At 42.1% G+C, this 27,840-nt stretch overlaps 5 protein-coding genes and 2 non-coding genes across 9 annotated transcripts; 3 read left to right on the top strand and 4 right to left on the bottom strand.

The window, feature by feature from the left end:
- Positions 1–748: 748 nt before the first annotated feature.
- On the bottom strand, positions 749–2,946 carry LOC115673114 (mitochondrial import inner membrane translocase subunit TIM14-1). The gene is made up of 3 exons (XM_030595186.2): positions 2,800–2,946; positions 1,574–1,746; positions 749–1,253 (listed from the first exon to the last, which is right to left on the bottom strand). The coding sequence occupies exons 1-3, from the start codon at positions 2,800–2,802 to the stop codon at positions 1,097–1,099; spliced, it is 333 nt and encodes a 110-aa protein (XP_030451046.1). The 5' UTR covers positions 2,803–2,946; the 3' UTR covers positions 749–1,096.
- A 1,301-nt stretch (positions 2,947–4,247) lies between these two features.
- On the bottom strand, positions 4,248–7,308 carry LOC115673107 (elongation factor 1-alpha-like). The gene is made up of 3 exons (XM_030595174.2): positions 7,153–7,308; positions 5,506–5,977; positions 4,248–5,413 (listed from the first exon to the last, which is right to left on the bottom strand). The coding sequence occupies exons 2-3, from the start codon at positions 5,965–5,967 to the stop codon at positions 4,532–4,534; spliced, it is 1,344 nt and encodes a 447-aa protein (XP_030451034.1). The 5' UTR covers positions 5,968–5,977; positions 7,153–7,308; the 3' UTR covers positions 4,248–4,531.
- TRNAT-UGU (transfer RNA threonine (anticodon UGU)) lies at positions 6,367–6,438 on the bottom strand. The gene has a single exon. It is a non-coding gene; the product is annotated as a tRNA-Thr (tRNA).
- Positions 7,309–7,633: 325 nt separating the features above from the next.
- On the top strand, positions 7,634–15,646 carry LOC115673106 (protein REBELOTE). Of its 3 annotated transcripts, none has more exons than XM_056308719.1 (14): positions 7,634–7,742; positions 7,893–8,038; positions 8,734–8,794; positions 8,973–9,075; positions 9,161–9,212; positions 9,306–9,400; positions 9,881–9,949; positions 10,843–11,370; positions 11,672–11,974; positions 12,132–12,455; positions 12,662–12,868; positions 13,322–13,411; positions 13,491–13,588; positions 15,101–15,646. In XM_056308719.1, the coding sequence occupies exons 2-14, from the start codon at positions 7,930–7,932 to the stop codon at positions 15,261–15,263; spliced, it is 2,202 nt and encodes a 733-aa protein (XP_056164694.1). In that variant the 5' UTR covers positions 7,634–7,742; positions 7,893–7,929; the 3' UTR covers positions 15,264–15,646. The 3 variants fall into 3 exon arrangements, with proteins under 3 accessions (XP_056164694.1, XP_056164693.1, XP_056164695.1); XM_056308718.1 differs by having other exon boundaries at positions 7,659–7,782; XM_056308720.1 differs by lacking the exon at positions 15,101–15,646 and adding an exon at positions 13,888–14,077 and having other exon boundaries at positions 7,659–7,782.
- A 1,257-nt stretch (positions 15,647–16,903) lies between these two features.
- Positions 16,904–17,707, bottom strand: LOC115673145 (uncharacterized). The gene has a single exon (XM_030595230.1). The coding sequence runs from the start codon at positions 17,705–17,707 to the stop codon at positions 16,904–16,906; it is 804 nt and encodes a 267-aa protein (XP_030451090.1).
- Positions 17,708–25,824: 8,117 nt separating this feature from the next.
- Positions 25,825–25,896, top strand: TRNAP-AGG (transfer RNA proline (anticodon AGG)). Its single transcript has one exon. It is a non-coding gene; the product is annotated as a tRNA-Pro (tRNA).
- A 450-nt stretch (positions 25,897–26,346) lies between these two features.
- On the top strand, positions 26,347–27,006 carry LOC115673144 (uncharacterized). Its single transcript, XM_030595229.1, has one exon. The coding sequence runs from the start codon at positions 26,347–26,349 to the stop codon at positions 27,004–27,006; it is 660 nt and encodes a 219-aa protein (XP_030451089.1).
- The last annotated feature ends 834 nt before the right edge of the window (positions 27,007–27,840 follow it).

The following is a 27,840-nucleotide window of genomic DNA, read 5'->3' as shown; positions in this document are numbered from 1 at the left end:
GTTTGATCTGTCCTGAGGATTAGGTGTTCTGTGTCTAATGTAAAAATCATCCTAAACTGTTGGTAATTTGCATCGTGCTTCGGCTTAGCAATTCGCGAGCTGGCTCCTCTTCTTCTTCTTTTTTCACTTTTCAGATTCGCGGGTCAAAGCTTAAGTGGTTTCGACGAAATTAAAAAAAAAAGAAGTAATAATCAAAGGACAAACCGACAAAACCGAAGCAACAAACAATAGCCAACGGACAAGGCCACATCGCATGGAAGCAAGCGAATACGACCAGCTTTGAGCTTAGTGGCCTAGGACGAGGGATTGGCAATGGCCGCGTGGCACTTCGAGCATCAATACGTGTAGGCGCCCAGAAGCATCCGACTCGGCCTTTTTTTATCTCCTGCATGCGCCCCTCGGCCACCGTCCGATTCTTTCTCGCTCTCGTTTTGCCGTTTTGCCATCATCGTCGTCGGATCGTTCTCGCCAATCATGCTAACTTTCTTGCGACGCGACCAGTTCTTTGAATACTCGAGAGTTTCCTCGCTCAACATGGTCGACAGTCACCTCCGACACGACAACACAAAGCTCGTCCCATGGTTTACATGGCCTAAAGCGGCAACGAGCCCCGTAAGAACAGGGCAATTCACTTTTTCAAAGGGCCCAACCTCATCTTGGCTGATGTACATCTGATGTCTCGAAACATCTGCATTATTTGTCATTGACGCCTCCGGGCCACTTACAGTTGACAAAGCACAAATTGAGATGACGCTACCCAAAAACAAATAAATATGACTCGGTATCATCACAGGTTTTACCAAAAGCGCGACTCCTCAGCTCAGAATAATTACTGAAAGACAAAGTTAATGAGTCTCAACCACCTCACGAGCCTCGGCGAGTAATCAGAGGCTGATGTTCTGTGGCGACGCCGTTTTTCTCCGGAGATTTCGTCCGACCGAGCTACCCGGCCAATGCATGCGGTGCTTCGAGTTGTTAGCTTTCTCAACAGATGATATAGAAAGATGCAACGAATTAGTCGAAAATTTAACAAGGAAGTGCTCATTTGCACAAAGCACACCTCCCCTTCAAATAGGAGCAACCCCAAATACTCGCATCAAAATGCAGATCCACTGCCCTTCGTCTTCCCTAGCATGACATCCTTGGCTTCATTGATCTTAGAAGCAAGATAATGACTACCGCCGGCATCCGGGTGATTCGCAACCATTACTTTTCTGTGCGCTTCCTTAACCTTATCTGGAGTTGCGCTCTCCCTGTCAAACCATATTATTAGGAACGAACTGTTTATTCCCAAACTCACGCATATGTCTGAAGTCAATTGTTCAGCATCATATGCAGTTAAATAGTACCGCGAGACCAAGACAATACACAAATGAAAACCAAAACTACGGTCGCCTGTCAGGCAAAATCAGATGAAGGCGCTTAATGTGCATGTAACAGTGACGTCTATCCAGTGCTCTTTCGCACGAAGCTTGGTGTCATTTACTTCCATTACCTCCATCCTCTAGAAAGCTGCCCTTTTTTTTTTTTCCAATTTAATTGATCCAGAAGAGGAATGAAACTGATTCTCTACCTTAAACCGAGAATAAGAGCGGCTTCCCTTCTCGTCATCTTGGGTTGGAAACCACCTTCGTAAAATTTACGCGGTCTAGGTGGCCTCGTCTTGAATGACTGCCAAGCCTGGATTCCATATCTACCAGCAAGCGCGGCAGCAGCCACTGCTAGCCCAGCCAGTAACGGTGTAGCCTGAATGCATGACACAGTCAGTGTACATACGCTGAAAATAATGACTAAGTCAACGAGTCAAAAACAAAAACAGAAGAACTAAGTACTACAGAGGGAAATCAATTTAAATCGAACCGAGGACACTCTTTTTCGCCATTACGGAAAGAATATAAAGCGTGAGAATCATTCGCCAAACGCTAGATAAGAGCGCTGTCGTCATCGATCAGTTGCAAGGACTAGTCACTGGACAAAATCAGGAGGGATCAAGCACTGAGTTTGCACTCATAAGTAGTGACATTTACCAGACTATATCTTGAATTTAGATGTATCACAACATAAATGCAGGACGTGCTTTCTATCTACTTTCAAAAATTCTAGACATTACGGCAGCCCACTTAACCCAAACAGACTTCTTCAAAAGATAACTTGCAAAATCTGACAAGTTCTCATTTCAAACTCCGCAAGCATTGATATCAAACGGAGGACAACAACAAGAAAGAAAGTTTACGAGTAACCCGCTTCCCGCAACAGTCATACAAAGTTTTGCAATAAAAGAAGGAGAACACCCGGCTTCTGCCTCACCATCACCTGCAAACTAGCGGATTCGCCATCGAAGATACGAATCCGCCGAACCTATCCATTTCAGCTCTAATTTCAGATACGAGGAGCTGAATCACCCCGGAACCATAGCTCAAACGATCCAAACGGAGCCGTCCATTGCCAGCAGAGACACATCATACACGAATTTCACACAAACCAATTTTACATTCAAACATGCTGCAGAAACCGAAAGGCCAGATTTTGAGGAACACCCAATAATCCCACGGCAGGAGGGTTTCATAATCAAGGCTTGTTAATTCAGCCCCAAGCATCGTCCAACGGCATGAGGCTTCGAAAGTTCGACCTCTATCTCAGCGAAAATCAAATCTATCTCAGCAAAATCGAAACCCCTCCAAAAAAAAATAAAAAATCATCGTGTATTTTTGCACTTCATATATCGAGCACTTCTGCGCTCAATTAGCAGCAAAAGCGATGGAAGAGAACTTCACATTGATAATTGGCGATTCGTCTTACCATCGTGGAGAGGAATTCTGGAGTATCATTCGACAGCTTCTTCGGTCGTCTTACTGGGTGCGAGAGAGAGAGGGAGAGTCAGTCTCAGCTTGGTACCTAGAGCGAAGTGATACCTGTCTCGGCCAATCACGTGTCAACACGTCACGCGATACCCAGGTTGCTGGGAGTAGCAGATCCTGTCTTCTCCAGCACTGTAGCGAGGCAAGCAACAGTAACCGGGCCGGGCCCCGCGGGCGAGTTTTTTGAAATCTAGTCCAGCCCGAACTTATTGGGCCTGGATTCACGGATCCCAGATTGCTTTGGAGAAAACTCGTTCTTTTTAGATAAATGATTCATGAAAGATAAAAATAAAAAAAAATTTGGGTCGAAATTCATGAAAGATAATTTGCAAGACAAGTTTGGCGATAGGTTTAGAGAATGAGAATTGAATAAGCTGAACAGGCAATATGTGGGTGGTGATAATAGCAATTAGCAATCGGCCTTCCAACTTTGGCCACTCTCTCCGGTTGTTTTTTTTATTATAGCGGTGAATCAAGATTGCCTCTTTCCTTTAGTAGTGACTATTCTCATTAAATTTGGGTGAACAAAATAACGATTTATCTTTGTCGAAACAAGCTACCAAAGGGAAGAAACGTCATAAGTGCTTGGTGAAATTAGTTTGGAATTGTCGCATTTGTGAAATTTGGAGATCAAGAAATAATATATGCTATATATCTCTGGCATGCTCCTTCTATTGATAGTGTTACTTAAACTATTAGATTTACCGTTAGGCATTGCTTTTGAGGGATGTTGAAATATTTGAAGCGAAGTTACTGTTGAATTGGGCCAGAAGTATGCTTTGTTTGGAACATTGCTCCACAGAGGAGTATGAATTAGATGCTTAGCTTTTCTGGATTCGATTTAATAGCTTTGAGCACACCCATTCCGTTGCGGTTCAATTTCTTCACAGCGGCGAACACTGGGAAGAAGAAATGAAAAAAGAGCAATAGATGGACAAAATGCGTAAGGAAAATGGAGAGTTTAATGAGGTGAAGGAAATAGTTTAGAGCTCCCAATTGCTTCACGATGATCTAATGCTTCACTAGTTTTCATTAGATTCATAGACGCGTCATTTCACTTTCACAACCAAAATATGATTTCATCTTGGATAGGAGTTACAACAAGAAATTTGAACCGGAAACAATGTGTCCATGCATTCTCAGAAACGTAGAACTCTGGACGTTTGTCCCTAACCATCTCAAGTCAATTAAGACATCAAACATTAACCCGATGCAATTCCTCCACTGCCGACGGTTTGGACAAAACCCTACCCGGTCTTGGCCATCTATCCTACCACACGATCCAAAGACCGCTACCATGAAAATCATATTATCAGTCGGAGCTTTTTAGCAAAGCCAGCGCAATACTTCGCATGAGCAAAAAGCGCACACGCCAGAGCATTAAGCATATGCAAAATAATAGGAGTCAAATAGAAGGAACTCCCGATCATTTGACAAGACAGTGAACTAAGCAAAAGTAAAAATATAAACCGTCACCAAATCCATACGAGTCTAGCAAATGCAAAATTTAAGGCAAACTAAAATGTCTCCCTCAAAAGGTACTAAGACTAAATGACATCAAAATAAATAACCAAACCTCTCGGCAGAACCTAAAAACCGAGGCCTTTCAAATAAAGACATGTATGAGACACTTAAAATGATAAGGCTCCCCAATCCTGCAATCAACAGCAGCCTCACTTCTTCTTAGCAGCGGACTTTGTGACCTTGGCACCACTTGGATCCTTCTTCTCCACGCTCTTGATGACACCCACGGCCACGGTCTGACGCATGTCCCTGACAGCAAAACGCCCAAGAGGAGGGTACTCCGAGAAAGTCTCGACGACCATAGGTTTGGTGGGAATCATCTTCACCATCCCAGCATCACCGTTCTTCAAGAACTTGGGCTCCTTCTCAAGCTCCTTGCCAGACCGTCTGTCGATCTTGGTCAGCAACTCGGCAAACTTCACAGCAATGTGGCAGGTGTGGCAATCGAGGACAGGGGCATAGCCATTGCCAATCTGCCCAGGGTGGTTCATGATGATGACCTGGGAAGTGAAGTTGGCAGCCTCCTTGGCAGGATCATCCTTGGAGTTGGAAGCAACAAAACCACGCTTGAGATCCTTCACAGCAACATTCTTGACGTTGAACCCAACATTGTCACCCGGGAGGGCCTCCTGGAGAGCCTCATGGTGCATTTCAACAGACTTAACTTCAGTGGTCAGTCCAGTGGGCCCAAAAGTGACAACCATACCAGGCTTCAGGACACCAGTCTCAACACGACCGACAGGGACTGTTCCAATACCACCAATCTTGTACACATCCTGAAGTGGGAGACGGAGAGGCTTGTCCGTTGGCCTCTTTGGCTCCAGGATCTGGTCAAGAGCATCAAGGAGGGTGGGGCCCTTGTACCAGTCAAGGTTGGTGGACCTCTCAATCATGTTGTCACCCTCAAATCCGGAGATGGGGACAAAAGGAATCTTGTCAGGGTTGTAGCCGACCTTCTTCAAGTATGAAGAGACCTCCTTCACGATTTCATCATAACGGGACTTGGAGTACTTGGGTGTGGTGGCATCCATCTACTCAAAGGGAATTTCTATCACATAAGTATTTATCTACACAAATGCCAAAGGCTAGTGAAATAAGATGCAGAACATAACTAGAATACTACCTTGTTGCAGCAGCAAATCATCTGCTTCACACCAAGAGTGAAGGCAAGAAGAGCATGCTCACGGGTCTGGCCATCCTTGGAGATACCAGCTTCAAAACCACCAGTGGTGGAGTCAATGATGAGGACAGCACAGTCAGCCTGGGAAGTTCCAGTAATCATGTTCTTGATGAAGTCACGATGCCCCGGAGCATCAATGACTGTGCAGTAATACTTGGTGGTCTCAAACTTCCACAGGGCAATATCAATAGTGATACCACGCTCACGCTCTGCCTTGAGCTTGTCAAGGACCCAGGCGTACTTGAATGACCTCTTGTTCATTTCAGCTGCCTCCTTCTCGAACCTCTCAATGACACGCTTGTCAATACCTCCAAGCTTGTAGATCAAGTGACCAGTTGTGGTCGATTTCCCAGAGTCGACATGGCCAATGACCACGATGTTGATGTGAACCTTCTCCTTACCCATTATGAGATACCTAAGAGATGGATGACAAAGATGAAGATACAAATTATCCAATTAGACAGCCATTAAACTCCAGCCAGGACATAATCATCAAATCCAAGAGTCCACAGTACAACAAAATTCAGGCAAAGCATCAAGACAGATGAGCACATTCACAAAGTTGTAAAAAACCTGGAAACCATTTCAGACATCTCTACTTACTACATGACGGACAAAAGCAAATTGGAGATTTACCGTGTGAACAGAGTCAAATATAAAAACAAATGAAATCATTCACCATCCAAGCAACTCAGAATAAGAGATTGGATTGACAAAGGCCAAAATAAGAACAAGAATTACATCTGCTGGTAAAATAGAGTTTCACAAAGCAAATTTGGTTTTGATAAAAATTAAAAAAGATATTGCCCCCATGCAGGATCGAACTACAGACCTTCAGTTTACAAGACTGACGCTCTACCGCTGAGCTATAGGGGCAAGTTTTAACATCTTTGAATTTATAAGCTTAAGATAAATTTAGAAAGCAAACCGTAAAGCTCGCAATCTTGAATAAAGCATATATATACAATACAAAATAGATTAAAAAAGTCAAATCAGCTGTTCACAAACTACATAGTTTAACAAATTCAAATGCTCCCACATCACTCTCCAGATCAGTTTATTCAAGAAAACCATAGGAGCTCCACATCTCCTTTCAATCAGTCAACATGAAAAAGAGGTCGGCAGTATTCAAAATTCGCTCAAAACGATCCACACATCCTGCTTCAGATTGCAGAGAGATCAGAGACAAACTCGCAAATGGTTTTGACATAGATCTAAAGAGAATTAACATCACTTGACAGATCGAACGCATGCGCGACCACACACCAACATACGATAAGGGATTCAGATCTAAGTAGCTAGATCCATGCGCAGAACCATCAACAGATCAACCGACTACGATTTAACCGAGAAAATGAGCACAGAAACAAATCACAGCCAGCACATCTCAATTTCACAAGCTCCTCAGCAGCAGCAACAAACGAATAACACCAGAAATGACGAGGACCGCGACGAGATCTAGCACGCAAAGCAATCCAACCTCACACCAAATGACCGGATAGACGAATCAACACTCATGGAAAAGCAAACACACATCGCTCACGACAAGCAGAACAAGAACAGGAGCTCAGAGAGAAATGGAAGCTTTACCTAAGCTGCGGACGACGAAGCTCGAGAAGGAGAAGGGCGAAGAGGCAGAGTGACTGGGAGCGATTGAAGAGGGTCTGCTCCTGCGAGCTGAGCGCGAGCTATATAGCCCCGGCCGAGATTAGGGTTTCTCACCAGCGTTGGATCCAATCGCCCACCAACGGACCGACGGCCCAGATCGCGCCACGTCGCCGCCCATGTCCGAGTGCGCTCGTATTCGATTTCCTCGTGACGGTCGTGTCCTCGGAGCATCCGTACTTTTACGCGGAAGACCTTCGCCCGCAAAAGCCCTAGGGTTTTGAGGAGAGCCGATCTGAACCGTCCGTAGCCCGATCCGAGGGTGGAGCGATAAAGAAGAGGGTTTCAGGACCCCTGACTGAGCACGAGGCCACGAGATTGCCTTCCACAGTGGTGGTGGCGGCAGCGCTGACAAAAAGGCGAAATCGCGCCGAGGTCCCTCGAATGTTCCGAAATTGCACCATTGCCCCTCCGAGAATTCATCTCTAACTAAACAGGCCCGCCAAAAAAAAAAAAAAAAAAAAAAGACAACAAGCAGAAGGAGATTCGAGAAGAAGAAGAAGAAGAGAATCGCTGTGCGTTTGCTCTTGGTGTTTGATTTCTTCAGTCTTTGAGGTTCGTCGCATGCGAGGAGATTGAGTTTGCGAGAAGCGTGCGTTTCTTCCGTTCTTCCCTCGCTTCGTGCTGTTGATTGTTCATGTGGTTTTCGTGGTGCATTGGTGCAGAATCACCAAGTGTTGGAGGTAGGAAAACATCAAGGAGATGGCCAAGCTGGGGAAGAAGGCGAGGAAGTTCGCGAAGAAGAATCTGCAGTCTGTGCTCAGGCAGAAGAGGAAGACGAACTCCATGTTCAAGAAGAAAGCTTCCAAGAGTAAGAGCTCATCTCCCTCTTTTCTTTTGTTTTTGAGTTATTTCGAGTAGTTTTCAGCATTTGAAATGCAACCTAAGCAGGAGAATTTGATTAGGTTTAGTTCTGTATGGCTTCCTGAGCATGGAATTTGATGACTCCGTCGCGTTTTCTCCAGTATAGAATGGAAGCCGTGTAGCTCATGGCAGTTGCATCCCTGCATTGTGTGACCCGAACCCCATGGATTGCTTTCAAGTGCGACACGAATCCCTTGAATGCGTAGTTCGTTCTTTGTTGTACTCGGTAGTAGTAGAAGCCGCATTGGGCTTTCTTACCGTGGTTTCTCACCCTTTATATAAAAGTTCGCGATTCTCCGGTACATCGTGTGAATGAAATCTGTTGAGTATCTTTGGAGAGAATGTATCAATGCATATGAAGTTCATGAACTTGCATTCAAGATGCTATCCCTAAAAGGTTACTGTGATTTGGTAAAGTGGAGAGTGCTTTCCTTCCTTCTTCTTGTAATTTCTGTGATGGCACGTATATTCTTCTGATTGATCAATCCTCTACTCAAATGACTGACTCTACGATAAGTACAGTTTCGATGCCTGTCTTTTATATTTGCTATATAGATGGAACTTCTCTCCTCTTCCTTTTGGAATTGCTTTCTAGTTCATGAAAATTGGAAGCTGCCTCATATTAACTGGATTTTTTCTTAGGGAAGCAGCCGGATGTGAATGAAGACCATGAGGGTGACAAATTAGATCTCTCAAGTGAAAGGTAAGAAAGTTAACTGGTGCTTCCTTCTCAATTGTTGCGTGGCAGGAAGTTTTCCATCTCTTACATGATTCTTTAGGTGATTTCTTGAAAATCACTGTCTTGATTTCACAGTTGAAGTACTTGTGAAGCATTTGCCATTAACTTATTCCGCTTCCTACTATACCGCTTTTGCTCTTAGGAAGCCTGAGGTTCAAGACATTGAGGACATTTCACTGGATGCATTATTAGGTGATTGCAGCGATTTGGGTGAAGATGACTCAGACAGTGATGGCTATCTTGAGGTGTTGAACATGTTGCTTATAATTCTTTCATATTGCCAGTTGGATAGTTTTGAATTGTTTTACTTTTCTTGTGACATTATGCTAGGTTTCAACGAATGCCTTCGAAGCCGATATGGATGACGAGACTTACCTAGGAGGTGAATGAAATTGTATTTTGGTCTTTAATAGTTAAATCAAAATTCAGATATTCACCGTTCCTCTTTTGTTTATACACAATGATGTATGTGCAGAAGATGGCGATGTCACTGCTTTATCTGTGCAGAACAAGGACATTCATTCAGAGCTTGTGGAAAAGAAAAAAAAGTTGGACAAGTTAAAGGAAAAGGTACGGATTTAGAAAATTAGTCTACAAAGTGACGTGACGAGTTCTTATTATATGCTAAAAAAGTTTTTTTTTTGTATTTACTTTGAACTTTGTGAGCCAACTTTGCAAATATTGAACTTGGTCAGTCAGTCTTATGTAGAGAAGCTCATGTTCAATTAATTTTGTGCCATTGTTCTTGTTTGTTTTGTTAATAAAATCTTAAATAGGCCAGCTTCATACGATTGGGAGGTTGTTCCTAATGATGTAAAGGAATAAAAACTACATTTCTCAGGATTCTTCTTTGCTTCTAGTGTGGTTTAGAATGAAAACCATTGTTGGCATACATTATGGCACTCTTGACACTAAAGTGCCTAAGTTCAAATTTGGTCCCTTTCTTCCTTTTCTTTTCTAAGATGCTTCCATTTAAATTTTTTTCTATCTGGACAACGTGCCATTATGTTCTTTTAACTAATTTAATATCATAAATTGATTTGTCTTCAGGATCCAGGGTTCTGTAAATTTTTGGAGAACAATGATAAGCGTGTCCACCAACTCAGTGATGAAGAAATGGTAAGTTTCCTTGTCACTCTACTGAGTTATTCAAGGCTGTTTGCTGGTAATGATGGTTGAATATTTTCCCGTAATTTTTAGTTTTTCCTTAGCATACATCTATATTCAGAATTGGTGGCTTATCAGAATAAGTTCAGAATTTGCTCAGATGGGTGAGAATACATAGAGTTTAATTGAATATTACAAGTCCATGCGATATCCAATCACTATTAAGTTTCTTAGGACCCGAGGATTTTGTTTTAGGATGGCTGCAGCTGTTTATTGCCATATGAAATTAAGCTGAAAGTCCAGGGATATGATTTATTTGCCGACATGTAGTAACAAAATGGATATGTTCAGGATGGAAACAGCATCAATGAGTTTCGTGGTTGTGGACAGCCTATGCGCTAGGGTAAATCAATTTAGACATAAGGGGAAATGGTATTTTTAATTTCGTTTTCTTTTATCAGAGGGACTGCTACAGAGTTTTCTTCCCCAAATATGATGTTTTTCCATGTTTCAATTGTTATCATGCTTAAATAAGAGGAACAACAACTTGGCCTAGTGGTGGTCCACCCAATTTCCATCTTTTTCTTCCCCATTCTACTTAAAAAGAAATTCGTATATATATTATGTTTAAGTTATACCAGCATGCTCCCTTCTAAGATTTCCTCTTCTCTCTAATAACAAGAAAACGACTCTTTCAGAAAGCAAAGCCAAAACTGTTCTATAGTTCATAGTTTTTATGAAATTGTGGGTGCTGTCCTCCTCTACTAGTACGTGTGCAAACTGATATTTTAAGCTCTCAACATTGCTGGAATTATGTTGGAGGCCATTCACTCTCTTTACTGTCTTTGATATCGTTCTTGCTTAGCAGCATTCCATTGATAGCTTGCTTATTGTTTTTCAAACAGTTTTCTGATGATGAAGAGGCAAGTGGTAATGACACTCAAACAGTTGGAGAAAGCTTAAACTCGAGTAAGCTCAAACTGTTAACTGCATCTACTATCAATGTTTGGTGTCAAGAAGCTACAGACCTGCAGAATGTGTCCGCTTTGACTAGCCTCTTAAATTGTTACCGTGCTGCATGTCACTATGGAAGTGAATCAAGTGGGTTTACTGATGGTACCACACTCTACAAGATTCAGAATAAGGAAGCTTTTTCGACTATATTGGCCTTCATGCTCCATGAAGCCGACAAAATATTTCGGAACTTACTTGGTATATCATGCTCTAATTGCAAGAAGGAGACTATTTTGGATATGAAGAACACATCAAAATGGAAAACTACGAAGCCTCTGTTGAAATCATATCTGAGGAGCACCCTGTTCCTTCTGAATCAAGTTACAGACTCTAAGATATTGATTTTCTCCTTAACACAACTTAGGGCTTCTATTATATGTTTTGCTGGTTTTCCTTCTCTGCTGCATCGACTGATCAAGGTACATTCTTTCACATAGTCAAGTGCATTTTATTGTGTCCCTGATCTTGATGTATGGAACTACTTCATATGGCATAAAGACCATTAGTCACACATTGATGTGAGATTGCTCTTAATCTCATTATCTTTTCTAGTTCTTCTAGCAAGGGGCCTTTTCTTTTCTATATTACTCGGGCATGCTGGACTTCCGTGCTCCTTAATATTATCTGGGCAATTTTTGTACTCACTGTACTATTTGTTTGACTGGTTTTTAGCATCATTATGTGCTTTTCAATTCTTACGTTTTGATATTCTCTATGTAGATATCGATTCACTTGTGGGCAACCGGTGATGGGACTCTGTCGTCACATGCCTTTCTTGTAGTGCACGATGTTGCTTTTCTGTATGGGAATGATTGGTTTGATATCTGCCTGATTAGAACATTCAAAGCCTTCATCGGCCACTGCAAATTTCTGGAGCCAGGAATGTTTAATCATATACAATTCCTCAGGAATAGCATTGTTGAACTATGCTCCATGGACCTGCAGAAATCATCTAGTAAAGCATTGGTTTCTCTACAGCAACTTGCTAAAGTACTGCAGCTGGCTCTACAGACAAAGAAGAAGGTACATAAGGACTATGCTTTGTCCTTCACTAATAGTTGCTCTAACTGTGTAGTCTATGCTTTATCTGTTCTTCGCATTGAGTACATTCTTAGGAATTTCTGAATGTTCATGAGGATGTGTTCTCATGCTACGATTGATTTTTTATGTCCACATGCAGGAAGCAGTCAAGAAAATATGCAGTTGGCAGTTTGCTAATTGCATTGATCTCTGGGTTGAATTTGTATCATCAAACATTCGTGATTATGACCTCCAGCCTCTGCTTTATATAATCATTCAGATTGTAAATGGGGTGGCTCGTCTTTTTCTGGGATCAAGATATTTACCCTTGAGAATTAAGTGCATTCAGTGGTTGAATCATCTCTCTCGTTCTAGTGAGATTTTCGTTCCTGTTGCATCATTTGCATTGGACATTTTGGAATACAAGGTTGGCAAGGTGGGCGGAAAGCCTGGAAAGGACTTCAACTTTTCGACTTCTGTTAAAGTAAGGGAATTACAAAATTGTGTTTTGTGTTGGTAGTTCTATGATAATTTCTGTGGTTTAAAAGACATGGTTTTCACAAGATATAGTATTCAAGTTTTTGAGATAATGTAGATCTTAAGACTGCAAATAGTTGGGTACAGTATATGCTGAATCTTTGGAGCTCATAAAGAAGCGGTAACCAATACATTATCTTCTTTTCTCTACAGTTGCCAAAGCATTGGTTAAAATCTCAAAACTTCCAAGAACAGTGTGTTTCTTCAGCCATTGAGTTACTCTGCACGCACTTTGATCAGTGGAGCTATCACATATCCTTTCCTGAGCTGGCTACCGTACCACTCATCCGTCTGAGGAAGTTCTATGAGACAACAACAAATGAGAGTTTCCGCCGTGTGTTAAAACGTTGTATTGATCAGGTATGTATTATAAAAAAGAGAAGACAATGTCACATCTCTTAACCTGTAGACGACAATTATACTTGTTTTGTTTCTCATTTTAGTTGGAAGGTAATGCACTTTACAAATCATTTTTTACTTCAAATGCCAAGATCTGATTTAGGATTCAAACATTTATTACTAGGAGTCTATTTTTATGAAATGTGTGAAAAATGTTAGCTACATATATGAGTTTCTGTCAAGCTCTCTCAGTTCAAATGTTGGCTTTGCCGGATCCCACTGATACAACTCCTTTGTCCAAATGATTTAAGGGGTTATCACTATGAACCTCTCACTTGATATGGTGTTACTGAAGTCCTTTCCTATTGGCTGCTATTGATCAAGTGTTGTGCCATTAAAACGCCAAAGTAGGGTCAAAAGCAGTCTTGTTTCTTTATATGAATGCATAAAGCCACCTGCTGCCTTGGCCTACAGGTGGAGCTGAATGTTGAGTTTGTGCGAAAGAAAAGAGATGAGGTGCCTTTTTCACCCAAAGATCAACAGTCTGTTGAATCGTTTCTTCAGGTTTGCTTCCCTGAAACTAAAACTTGTGGTCTCTAGTGAAGGCATTTCCTTGGCAACTTAGTCTGCCAATTTACTGCAGCTGGAGAAGAGAAGCGGAAATGCTTCTTTTAAACAGTACTATGGAAGCGTCATACAAAAGGCAGTCTCACAAAATTTGTTTACCAGTAAAAAGTTTAGGTACTTTTTCTCTCGACTGTTTTACTATCTCTTTATAGCTTTTTTCCTCCTATGGAATGAACAAAATACTGAAATTATCATACTTATGGAATTAGTCAGTTTAGATATTGTGGATTAGAGTTGGGATTTGCCTAGTAATTGCGAGTAGAGTTTTTTATTTAGTTAAATATGTAATTTTTCTTTCGCTTGGCTAATATGCTGCTGAATAGATGAGTAGATATTGGCTTGTCTTTCCAATTATTTACGTCACTTATATCAGTTGTCTTCATACTGGAGATCCATGGTTGTCCTGCTCTCAGGTTCTACGGTAATTTCAAGTAGCCTTATGAAGATTGAGACTACATGGAATACTCTCATTTCATCATGGATTCTGATTGGCCAAAAAAGTACAGCAAAATTTGATTTTGGCAAAGTTTAGAGAGTTGAAATAACTATAAATTGTAAACCTGTGATCAGTCAAGTGATGAAAGTAAAACACCATTTATTTGAGATTCTAGAAAGTTCATTTTTCTAGAGTTCAGTTATTATTCATGTGGAGTTCTTCTAAATTAATACTTTACTATCGAAGAGTTTTAACGTTGGCCTATTGGTGGTCCACCTTACCTATATTCAAGACCTTTGATTGCTTTGTTTCGCTCCTCATGGGTCAGAAACAACAATAACTGTGTTGTGTCCACTGGTTTTGTCTTCTCTGAAAAAACCCCTTCCTAATACCCAAGAAGAAGTGTTAATTTTTCGATGTAATGTCATTGGCTATCCCTGTATTTTTGCCCGAAAATAAAAAGTTTTCGTCACTCAGTTGAATTTTCTCTCATGTCCGTCAGTTTTTGTTGACATAGACAATCGGATTGCGGAGTTAGACACTGGAGTACACGTGTTGTTTTATGATTTATTAAATTTTGTATGTGGCGCCACATCAGACAGCATAACAGTTAATGAAAAAACAAAATGGAGAGGTAGGAGCATGGGCTCATGGCCCTGGCCGTTTGATCTGGAGCTCCCGGCCATGGCTGCTTGAGGAGAAGGGAAGGGGGGGGGATGGGTTGGCATAATCTGTCACCGGACGGGCAAAAGTACAGGGATTACCGGTGGCAGTGTCCTTGATTTGCTAAATTAGTTGATACTTTATTCTTCCTAGGAATAAACTCCATCTCCATATCTGTTTATGTAGTTAATTATTATCATTGCAGCGAATCCTTATGTGTACTAGTGAGTTTCTTATAGTATGAGCACGTATTTTTCATAGCAGAGATGAGGTTTTAGTGCCATCAAAAGAATCCAGTAAAATGTATATTGTGGTTGTTGTATTTGGCACCCTACTACGTGCTTTCATTATTCCTCTGTCCTCTATTTTATCTAGCTTCCGAAGTGTTCAAAAGAATTTCTTTTGAACATTTGACCTTAATCTGTTCAGTCATCGGACTGGATACATCTAACAGAAGCTTATGGTTGTCCTCTTACGCATATGTTCCCATTTTTTAAAGTGTAATAGGTGAATTTATATACGTGCAGTTTGGAAGAGCATAAAAACTCAACTAGGAAGAAGGGACGGCTTATCACCCATATGGAGGTTGCAAGGCCTAATGGCCAAGAAAATGGTGTAAGAAATGGAAATATGGAGAAGAGAAGGAAGAAGAGAAGAAAGACTTTGAAGAGTGCTACTTTATCTCAATGACTGATCAAGAAGTACTGGCGCTCGGTGCTCAATGCTCGGTGTAATTTTTGTCTTAGTATTTTTATTCTAATTAATGAAATTTTATGTAAATTTTTTATATATCCCCCCCTCCCTCCCGAGTTAGGTCACCATCCCTAATCAAAGTTTCTGTCTGCCACTGCAGTAGCTCCTGAATTCTAAAATTTTGACATATGGTAAAAAAAAAAAGTGAGGCTAGGAGATTGTATAATTCTTTGCGGAAGTGATAATTATGACAAGAGTTGCATATCTTTTTGTCAATAGGCTGGAGTGATGCTGGGATTGTTCGTTGTTGGAGATTAGCTCTCGCAATAATGTCACTCGAATTCCTCTTTTCTAGAAGATATCACGACTTGTTTGTGAGATGTTTCCTCTGTTGCGACAGTGTGTTCTTATTTCATTGACAAGCTATATCAGGATTGTCAGTACTCTTACAGATTGTTACGTATCTTGATCATTACATCGATATAACAAAATGTGAATGATTAAGAACTTGTGATTATGAATTCTTGGATAGTAGTTTGTCATTGAAGTACTTGCGGAGAATTTGCCCAAAGAAACCCTGTTATGTGGTTTCCGGCGAGGCGAGACACAGGAGACGAAGATCAGTTGAATTCTTTCTTTGGACATCACGCGGTCTAATGTCCAGGGCCTTTTTGCTGTTATAATTCAAGTCACGAAATAACTCCGCAGTTTCTGATTTTTGACTAGTCAGTGATGACTCAACTTGCTCTGCGACCAAGTAAAAAACAAAAAAAAAAAAAAACTTGCTCTGCGACCACAACTGATCCTGCCGCAAGTCTTTATTGGTCAGGAATGTATTTTTCTCCTATGAAGACAAAGTTGGGCTCTATTTTCAAATTTCTCTCGGAAGATTCCCATCAATTGACGATCGAGCGTGTTCATTTTGAAGCAAACTAATGTTGGACGTCTCGGATAGAAGAAACCGGAAAATGATCTCTCTGTATGTCACTTCTTTATGTTTCTCGAATCGGAACGTTCAAATTGTACTTTCTTCTCATTAATCCAAGGCAAGGGAAATACGGAATGGAGATGGGGGAAAAAATCAACACCATAAACCTAAAAAATGAAAATTTTCCATAAGTCAATAGCTCGTGATACTCCAAATTTAATTTGGATTGACCTACAACTACGCGTTCACAAGAGCTATACAATCACGAAGGTCCTCCGCTCAAATGCTTCTTGTTTTTTTTCCTCAACCAATTTGTCAAATTTAACACGGTTCTTCCAACTGAGAAAAGCTTGGAACGCTCAGATCAATAGCATGCTATCGTTCTACGTCAAAGAAGAAGCAATAAGACAAGTCAAGAGTTTTACCTCACGGATTCTCATGCCTAACAACATCGGAAACAAGATTTTGGCTCGAGTTTTGCTAACCACTGTCCGTCGTGCCTAGGACACAAGATATGTATATCCAGGAAAAATTCTGAATCCACAGCATCAATCCTAAGTAAAAATCAAAGCATGCTCCGAGCGAAAATACACCCAAACCAATCGGTCTGGGAGCAGATATACTCCGTCCTCTTACATACACGCTATATCGTGAAGTTCTATCTATGCAAACGTCGTCTCATACATCCGTAGCAGGTGACACCGTGATATCATGAGCGCGGTGCTGAGACGATCGAGGTTTTCACCATGGAATTTGGATGGTAACTTTTGCAACTTATTGCCCTCATCACCCCCCAAAGCCCCTTCTCATCTTTATTCGCATCACTGACCTCAACAATGTCCCTCCCGTTAGAGGGCCGATGCAACCTGGAAGGACTTGTCTTGTGTTTCTTCCTGGTGTCTCTCAGCTCCATCTCCATAGGAAATTTCGACAACCCGTACATTATGAAGTAGCTTTTGGACTTAGGAGATGGGTAGGCCACTACCGTTGCTTTGTAACCAGATGACAATTTCCTATTTGCATAACCATATTTCTCAAATGGCGGGACTTTTGAACCTCTCGCCCTTTGTGGGCTTGGGGAATGGACTGTGTGAGTCATGCTTTGTCGATCCTTTAGACCCTCTGAGATGGTTCTTGATCTTGAGGAGGGGGAGCTTGGTTTGTTGTGCTTTGAAGCCTGCCCTTCTGTTGGAATTTCATAGACTCGTGATGATGGTTCCTCGCAAGAAATGAGCTTTCCACAGAAGATGATGTTGCTTGCAGGTTGAGCCGGAAGGGCGACGTTTTGATTCATGAACTCAAACAAGTCCTCTTCACCATCATCCTCATCAGAAGAAGAAGAAGAGGAGGAGGTTTGACTCTCTGTGCTGTTGAAGTCATCCAAATGAGCAGCTTCGTGACTGTGTAGAGGGAGATCTGAGAGGGAGAGCGTTTCTTCTGCTTCAAACGAATCCTCTGCATCGTACTGGCCAAAATCTGCTTCTGGGTATTGGTGAAATTCGTTGGCTGCCATTGATGAGGATCAAGAAGTTGATGGTGCCAATAGAATGAGAAAGTGGTGTTTAAGTGATAGGAGGAGGAAAAAGAGAGAATCAAGATCGGCTAATAGGAGATCATGCAAAAATGGGCATCTCCGTTCTTCTAAAAAGTGGCTCCAAGAGGTGCTTATATACTGGTCAAGGTTGAGGGACAGATGTCGCGGCTGGTGGGGTTGATGGTAAAATTATTCTTAGAAATGAATCGCCATGCAGAACAATATACACATTTATATTTGGTGAGTGACCAATATTAAAATAGAAATAGCCTATTATATCAACATGAAAAAGGACAATCTTTAGGTTTGGTTCATGGGTGGGTTGTTGGAGGAAGGCTTTCTAGATGAACAGATTAATATAATTCAAGTCACATATGCATGAAAGAAGTGGGATCGAGAGAGACATTAATTGCATGGGGAGGTATGCCCTTTCTGCTGGCTCTTCTAGAAGAGCGAGATAGGACCAGGCAAAATTTATCTAATTTCCCTTCTCATTTGACAAGTGTTTCTGTTCCAGATGACTACTGCAATTTGAATATTCTTCTTTTCCCCTTCTTCTTGATGACAGTTTGATTCGCATTGTTAAAGCCAAGATGCGTGTGATGAACAGATTCTTTTAGATATCGACCCCCATCTTCCCGTGGGGGGGCTCAACAGATATTGTCTTCTTCCCGTTTAACTTCTATATTGGAAGCATCGAAATGAGTATTTTTTGGAAAGAGTTGGAGGGGAAGGATGTGTGAAAAGAAAGCCTACCATTTCGCAAAAAATTCCTGAACGACATGGTTTTTTGTCTGAATGGGTAAATGGGTGTTGTCATGAAATGATCCAAGGGCCTAACACGACGAATTTGATGCTCTGGCGTATCCCTACTTGTATGCGAGATACAATAAGATATAGAGCTAACATTGCATGTTTTCATTTTTTGGCACAGTTGCATATTCGATCAGTGACGCATAGGAGTTGATTCATGTCATATTCTGAGTTTGATTATCGCACTTGAAGCGATCCACAAAAATCCACATGAAGAACGTGATCGAGCACGGCTGCTCGTCTATGTAGCTACACAATATATGAGGGAAAAGTGCCAAAAAAGTCCTAAACCTTTTGCATTAGTGCCAATTTAGTCATAAACATTTTTTTGGTGCCAATTCAGTCCTAAATCTTTTGCATTGGTGCCAATTTAGTCCTAAACCTTTTTTTGGTGCCAATTCAGTCCTAAACCTTTTAAATTGGTACCAATTCAGTCCTAAACCTTTCGTTTTTGTGCTAATTTAGTCCTTCCGGTCAATTTTGATCGGAATTTGCCGACGTGGACAACTTTAATAATATTTTTATTTTTTTTGAATTTTTATTTTTTTTCCACTTTTTTCTTTTTGGTCTCTCCCTCCTTCCTCTAGCCGGTCGCCGGTCCGGCGACCGGCCAGAGGCCAGAGGCCGGCGAGGGCTTGCCCGGCGAGGGCGAGCCTCGCCTTGGTCGGGTGAGCCTCGCCCAACGACCTCACCAGATCCGGCGAGGCCCGACCTCGCCGGCCTCTGGCCTCTAGCCGGTCGCTGGACCAGCGACCGGCCAGAGGAAGGAGGGAGAGACCAAAAAAAAAAAAAAAAAAAAGGAAAAAAAAGGAAAAAAAATAAAAATTCAAAAAAATATTAAAATATTATTAAAGTTGTCCACGTCGGCGCCGGTGACCGGCCGTCGGCCGGCAGGTATCCACGTCGGCAAATTCCGATCAAAATTGATTAGAAGGACTAAATTGGCACAAAAACGAAAGGTTTAGGACTGAATTGGCACTAAAAAAAGGTTTAGGACTAAATTGGCACCAATGCAAAAGGTTTAGGACTGAATTGGCATCAAAAAAAGGTTTAGGACTAAATTGGCACTAATGTAAAAGGTATAGTACTTTTTTGGCACTTTTCCCCGATATATGATAAAGTTGACTCCTGTATTGGTGAACCATGAACTTTCTCTTTAGAAAGTGTATAAAAGAAGGAAATCCCAGCAATTACAGCAAATTTGTTCTTGTTCGGCAAGTCTGGTATTCTGGTAAATAACACACTTACTTCGAAATTATAAACTTTCTTATAATGCATCTGGAAAAAAATTGTGAGGAGGAGAAGTTCTTTCTTTCTTTTCCTTTAAGAAAGGAGAAAATTATATTATACGGACGCGGTATACAGTACAAAAGTCTTCAAATGTAAATTTTAGGAAATATCCACTAGAGAAAGAGGTTCTCTTTTCAGAAATCAAAGTCGAATTCCAATTTTGGGGATTAAATGGTAAGCGCGTTCGACTATTTCTTGCTCGAAACAAAGGCTTGGATCACCACACTTCTTATATTTTGGTCACATGCGATGGACGGGTACTACCAAAAATTCAGTTTGCTCGCAAAATTTCAAACCTCATTGTTATAGGTATAACTTTTTCTTTCAACTATTGGCTATTGAAGTATAGGAATATCACTTATCAGAGTCGGCGTTGTTTTATTACAGAGTATAAAAATACATGATTTGGAGAAGCAGATCATCATTTGTTTTGATACGAGATATCCGAACCTTCCTACTAGATTCATCCGCGTAGATGCATGCAAATCGTCAATGTTCATTTCCATCGGAGATAAGACTTCTATCCCACGCACGACGTGGCAGATCTGGCGTCTGAAATTTCTCGTAGGCAACACATCGTGATTTGAAATATCCGATTAGTCATATGTGTATAGGACAAATTATTTTCTAATGGGTATTATGCGGGTGTCTTTTTCCTCTTTGATATTTGTTCATGTCATTGACCATATGTAGTCACTGCTTATGCAATGTAAAGCCGTGTGCGATAGTGAGACGTCCCCGTGAACTTAGACTAGTGACGCAAGGCAAACTTTTCCAATACTTACAAATCACAATCTATAAATATATATTTATATTTTTTGGAAAATCGACATAGGTAAATCTCACTCTAATTTATTGCAAAGGGAGAAAGTTCAAACAAGGACATTTGTTTCCACTGACAGCATTCATTATCTTGCCAATTGACCAGTTGGAAAAAACATGGAAAGAACATTAGAAGAGCCAAAACTTACATACGACGCTTATTTTAGTGCTAAAAATTTTCGCCGGATCATTTAAATGCTAAACTTTTTGAAAAATGATCACTTAAGTGCCAACTCCGGTCCAGAAATCCGACATGGCATTTTTTTATTAATTATTTAAGTCGATGTGGCTCGCCGGAGGTTTAGTCAACATGTACACTTCGAAACAACGTAGTTTAGCATGTACACTTCAATTTTGTAAATATTTTTCTGATTTTTTTCTTTTCTTTCTTCTTCTTCTACCTTTGGCCGGTGACCGAACACCGGTCACTGGCCACAGCCAGCTGCCTGGCCTCGCACAAACGAGGCTGCCGTCGCTCGCCACAGGCGAGGCCTAGCTGACCCTTGCCGGGTGAGGGCGGGTGAGCCCCAGCGAGGGCTCCCCTCGCCGGATTTGACGAGGGGAACCCTCGCCGGGGCTCGCCCCTGCCCAAGTGAGGGTCGGCCTTCGGCCCTGGCCTGTGGCTTTCGAGGGCGAGGGTCGCCTTGCCCAGATCTGGCGAGGCGACGCCAACCCTCGCCTGGGCGAGGGTGGGCGAGCCTCGACGAGGGCTCCCCTCGCCAGATCCGACGAGGCCAGCCCTCACCCAGGCCACGGCAGCCTTGCCGAGCATCGCCCAGGGGTTGGGCCTAACTTGTGGCGAGCGACGGCGGACTCGTCCAGGCCAGGCCAAGCGGCCGGCCATGGCCGGTGGCCGGTGTCCAGTCACCGGTCAAAGATAGAAGAAAAAGAAAGAAAAGAAGGAAAAAAATCAGCAAAAATATTTAAAAAAAATCGAAATATACACGTGGAAATGCCACATAGATTGATTTTTTTAAGGGAAAAGACCACCAAAAATCCCAAACTATGCCACCTGTGACACATTTACCCTGAACTTTTTTTTGTGACACAAAAAACCCCAAACTATGCTATTTGTGACACATTTACCCCAATGTACTTTAGTCCATGGGCATTTTTGTCTTTTTTGCTTTTTCTTTTTTTTTCTCCTTTCCGGCAAGGGTGGCCCTCGCCGGCGTCGGGCGAGGGCGACCCTCGCCGACGTCGGGCGAGGGTCGCCTCGCCTGGGCGAGCGAGGGCGGCCCTCGCCCTCGCCCGACGCCGGCGAGGGTGACCCTCGCCGGAAAGGAAAAAAAAAAAGAAAAAGTAAAAAAGACGAAAATGCCCATGGACTAAAGTACATTGGGGTAAATGTGTCACAAATAGCATAGTTTAGGGTTTTTGATGTTACAAAAAAAAAGTTTAGGGTAAATGTGTCACAGGTGGCATAGTTTGGGGTTTTTTGTGATCTTTTCCCTTTTTTTAAAAAAAAACCAAACTCAGATAAAAAATTTTATTATAAAAGCCACGTATTAAGTTGATCGGAATTTCTCGCTGTTGGCACTTAACTGATCGTTTTTTCTCCGATTTGGCATTTAAGTGATCCAGTGAAAACTTTTGGCACTAAAGTGAGCACCGTAGACGAATTTTGGCACTTCTAGTGTTCTTCCCCCGAAAAAACATCTAAAGCCAATTTTTTCAAGTAAATGCTATTCTTTCTATGGTTTTAGACAACACACTCACGTCTCTCGCGTACTATATTGAATTATGAATGGAAACCTGGCTCTAATTTATGTAAAAATATAGGTTTCCTGGTACGTACTTCATCAATATTATTTCCGATAATATGTACGTTTAACATGAGAATAGACGTATACCAATTATCGTACTACAAACCCATGTTCATGTTAAAATACGCGCATATATGTGTGTCAGAGAGACTGCACGCAAACGGACGACTTTTATATGCTTTTTCGCTTGTACTTTACCAAAAGGAAAACACCACCAAAAATTCCAAACTATGTCACTTGTGACAAATTTACCCTGAGCTTTTTTTTGCAACACGAAAAACCCCGAACTATACTACTTGTGACACATTTACCCCACAATACTTTTCCCAATGACATTTTCGTCTTTTTTCTTTTTCTATTTTTTTCCTTTTTTTTTTCCTTCTTCTCTTTTCCCTCCGTCGGCCATGGCGGAGGGAAGCTAGCGAGGGCAGCCCTCGCTCGCCCAGGTGAGGGTCGCCCTCGCTTGACGCCGGCGAGGGCAGCCCTCCCCGGCGTCGGGCGAGGGCAATCGGCGAGGGTCGCCCTCACCGGCTTCCCTCCGCGGAGGGAAAATAGAAGACAGAAAAAAAAGGAAAAAAAAAACAGAAAAAGGAAAAGGACGAAAATGCCCTTGGGAAAAGTATTGTGGGGTAAATGTGTCACAAGTGACATAGTTTAGATTTTTCGTGTCGCAAAAAAAAGTTCAGGGTAAATTTGTCACAAGTGATATAGTTTGGGATTTTTGGTGGCATTTTCTCATAATTTATGTAAAAATATAGGTTTCCTGGTACTTCATCTACAGGATAACAATATTATTTCCAATAATATATACATTTAACATGAGAATAGACATATACCAATTATCGTACTACAAACTTATGTTCATATTAAAATACGCGCATCTATAGATATGTGTGTGTGAGAGAGACTGCACACAAACGGACGACTTTTATATGCTTTTTCCCTTGTGCTTTACCAAAAGCGAAAAAAGGGTCAAGTAATGTGCTCATAGGCATGCTCACCGCCTTACCACTAAAAGGCTCAATTTTTCCTAAGTCCGGCCAAAAGCGATGATAAGGAAATGAAAAGAGTGCGGCTCGACCCCCATATGTATCTCCACCAGCTTTTTTACCAAAGGTAAGGTAGGCGAGAGATGATAAGGGGGCACGATCAGCACACTGTTGATGACACGAGCGGTCGTGATTTAAAGACGTGTTTTCCACTTTCTAGATTGGGGATATTTCACCTCCCCTCGAACCATGAACAAGTGTCCCTTGGACCCCTTTTCTTTCTCTTTGGTCTTGGACCCCACACTCATGTCTTTGAATTATGAATGGAATCCCGGCTTTAATTCATGTAAGGTAAATGGCATAAATCGTTCTTAAATTTTGACTCAATATGTAAGATGATCTCTTAACTTTAAATTTATTTAATGTGATCCCTAAACTTTTAATTTGTTTAGTGTTATTAAACATTTTTCATGCAATTCAAGGATTAAATTGAACATTTACCAAAAATTCATGGACCACATGTTCAGATATCACATTACACATTAGACAAAAGTTTAGGAACCATTTATATCATTATCTCATTTATGTAAATATATAGGATGTCATGGTGACACGGTTTCCCGATACTTCATCTTAAGGATAACAATACCATCTTCGACAGCATATACGTTTAACATACGTACTGTAAACCCATGTTCATATTTACATACACGCATCTATAGATATGTGTGTGTGTGTGTGTGTGTGTGTGTGTGTGTGAGAGAGAGAGAGAGAGAGAGAGAGAGAGAGAGAGAGAGAGAGAGCTATTTTTATATGCTTTCTCACTTGTACTTTACCGAAAGCTAAAAGGGTTGAATAATATGATCATTCATGGGCATGCTCACCGCCTTACCACTAATAGGCGCAATTTCCCTTGGTCCGGCCAAAAGCGATGATAAGGAAACGAAAAGAGTGCGACTCAACCCCCAAATCTCCACCAGATTTCGATAGATGATTCGCATTGGGGTCGGATCTTCTTCTAGAACAGCAGGCGATTCAAAGGGACACAATCAAACACACTATTGATGACACGAGCGGTCGTGATTGAAAGACGTGTTTTTTCCACTTTCTAGATTGGGGTTTCCACCTCCCCACGAACCACGAACAAGTGTCCCTTGGACCCCTTTTCTTTCTTTTTTTCAAATTGAGGTCTCCGTTATCTGGTTTTTTTTTTTAAAAGATCGATGGATCTCTTCTGTGTTTTGGAGGCTTCTCTTTGCCCTTTTGCTGGGGGCTGCGCTGCCGTGCTCCAAATGGCTCTCTCTGTCCATAAGATGCTGAGACCTCCATCCCATGGCGACCGAGAAAAGGGAGAAATGGGAAACCCCATCGTCAGCTTTTAGGTCAATAGTCCACAAAATCATGCCCGACTGTGGATGCTGTCCCTCCTCCATCTTTGTGGGGTTATCGTTTTCATGTAGGTTTTGCTTTGCAATGACATGATCGGAACTAATCAAGCACGGGGATGATCTCCACTATAATGTCGTGTAAGTCCGACCAACCTGATGAACATAGGATGATTGCCACAATCGTACACGTGTCACTAATGTAGGTGTTCCGAGTGATGTCTAGTCCCGCTTTTTTTCGGAATCTTTTGTCATCCCACGTGCCCCTAAAGTGCTGAGAAGTTTGTTGAATAGATTTAGGGTGCGTTTGTTTCACGGAAGACGTAACGTTTCTGAAAGAAAATTTCCGATAAATCATTTTTCGGGAAAATAGTTAGTTTTCATTTATTTGGTAATATGTAATCGAAAAAGTTTTCTAGTGTTTGGATCTCATTTGGAAAATGATTTCAAAATGCGTTTGTGTCGTCAACCCGTGCTTGTGGCTTGTCGCCGAGGCCGGCTAGCGGTGGAGGAAGGAAGAAGGAAAAAGAAAAGAAAAGAAAAGAAAAAATAGATGCAAGATGAATAATTTCGGAAAGTATTTTCACATTCTTAAATTAGGGAATTCACTTTCCTAATTTTATACATGAATATTTTCCTTAACCGGAAAGTGTTTTCGGTTGACTTATCATTTTCGGCGAGTTAAACGGGTAAAAGTCCAGAAAACAGATTCCCATAAAATACTTTTGCTCAAACCAACGCATCCTTAGTTCGATAGGTGGGTCTCGGGAAAAGGTACAAATTTCCACTATAACGAGCTGTGGCCACCGCAACGTTTTTTAGAAAGAGGGTAAAGCAATACTTTCGTCGCAATTTATTTGGATCGGGGGTCGAAAGGCAGGAGGAAAGGGCCGGAGATATTACGAAAATTCGAGGTAATGGAGCATTGTCTCCTCGCCGTAATTGGGCCGAAACAGTTGGGTTTAGAGCCCGCGCCGTTTCTTGAATACTCTTGTTTTTAAAAAATCGTGTTGCAAATGGAGTACGTAGGAGGGCATTTGGTCTAGTGGTATGATTCTCGCTTAGGGTGCGAGAGGTCCCGAGTTCAATTCTCGGAATGCCCCCCCCTTCTCCGTTCCTTTTTCTTCCCGCTCCTCCTCCTTCTTTCCTGTCTTTTTCTTTATGTTGTTTTGTTTCTTTCATTTTTATATATCATACTCTTCTAGATTTGCTAGTTTTCTTGGCAGAACGCGCAAACAAAGCGAACTCGTTGCAGCAGTTCTAGATGGTCTGTCTAGTCGGTCAATTTCCAACGCCTCCCTTTGCGAGTTCATCTAGAAGCCTCACTCCCTACGAAAACTCCACTCTCTCTCTCTCTCTCTCTTTCTAAAAGCACATCCTATGTTCCAGAAGCCGTCGCTTGACCGCCCCTTTATATACTTCTTCCGCTTCCCCTTCCCTCTTCACCCATCACCGACCCCAACAACAGCAAGCTCATTACCCAGCACGAGTACACCCGCCACCCTCCCACTTCTCCGTTTCCTCATCTCATCCATCCTCTTCTTCATCCATCCATGTCGGACACCCCTCTTCCCCGCGACTTCGACGACGCCGACGACGACGCCCTCTCCTTCTGCGACCTCCACTTCTCCCCCCTCCACCAGCCCGACCCCCCTCTGCCTCCGACTTCGCCGCTCCTGGAGGCATCGGACTTCGAGTTCTCCACCGCCGGCCCCACCATCTCCGCCGTCGACGCCTTCCTCTTCTGCGGCAAATCCATCCCCTTCGACGAGCGCGCGCGCCGCGTCGACTCCCTGCTGCTGCGCTCCGACTCGTTCGGCCGCCTCAACAGCTTCCGCCGAGACGGCGCGAAGGTCCGGTTCGCGAGCGGGCAGCTCCTCCGGTCCAACTCGCTCCGAGTGGCGCGGTCGAGGAGCTCCGTCGCCCCGGCTGCCGCCTCCGTCGTCGGGTCGTCTTCCTCGCGGAGGAGGCAGTACCGGGCTCTGATCGGGATCACCAAGTTCCCCGCCAGGATGGAGTTGAGCGACATAAGGAAGAGGCAGGGCCGGCGAGCTCCGGCGCCGCTTTTCCCGGCGGCCGAAGGCGAAAAGCAGGACTCCGCCGCCGGTGGGCGGAGCGGCGGCCACCGGAGTCTGCTCGGGCCGTCGCGGTGTCGGTCCCACTTCGTGAACGCGTTGGCGAAGGCTTCTCTGGGATGCATTCCGCACATGTGACCCCCCGTGGGGCTCGGTCATCGCGCGTGTGAGGATCGGTTGACTTTTTTTGTTTTTCTAATCCGGCGGGGAGAGTTTTGGGCCGTGCGATTTGGAGCAGTCGGATCGGATCATGGCCCGTGGGATTGATACCTTCTCTTAATATTATTATGTAAATTATTTATTTCGTGTAATTACACTACACCTTAAGTTTTTTCCATTCTATTTCGATGTAAATAAGTATGGAGTTCCTTAAATGATGACTATTAATATTGTAAACGACTGATATTTAAATAACACAATATGTCAATTTGAAAGGCATAAAATAATCTACCTCGCCAACCATCAACTGGGAGTGGAATCACTTGAGAAATTACCACACTATATAATACACATTTGGGACGTTAATTTAGTAGTGCACAAACTCAAAAATATATTGAGATTTGGAAAAGTTACTAACGTGTTTTTCAATAAATTTGTATAGAGTGTGCTAAAATTGAAACTCGTATCAACATGTTTTTAATTTTAAAGTCATCGACTGTTGTAATTTTGATATCATTCCAGCTATAGATTTCGAACATACAATCTAGGTTTTATACTAGATTGTTGAAATGATTTCTAATATATTTGGAACTCGTCACTCAACTGCCTTTGAAAAGTTTTTTATTGATGCATGTGTATATTTCCTATGAGAAGATGTATCGATCCTTTATATTTTAAAGGATCTTTTTATCGAGTGTTACCAGAAACTTACTAAGCAATCAACAAATGAAAACGTTATAATTTTTAATGGACCATCTATACTTGTAGATGATAAGTGCCATTAAAAAATTGAAAATTTTCCTATTACGGTAT

Source organism: Syzygium oleosum, unplaced genomic scaffold (genome assembly GCF_021117445.2).
Source record: "Syzygium oleosum isolate NSW1041296 unplaced genomic scaffold, Sole_v2.1 Sole_v2.02, whole genome shotgun sequence".
Classification (NCBI taxonomy): domain Eukaryota; kingdom Viridiplantae; phylum Streptophyta; class Magnoliopsida; order Myrtales; family Myrtaceae; genus Syzygium; species Syzygium oleosum.
Note: the sequence above shows the minus strand (reverse complement) of the source record. Positions and strands in the feature narration are given on the sequence as shown.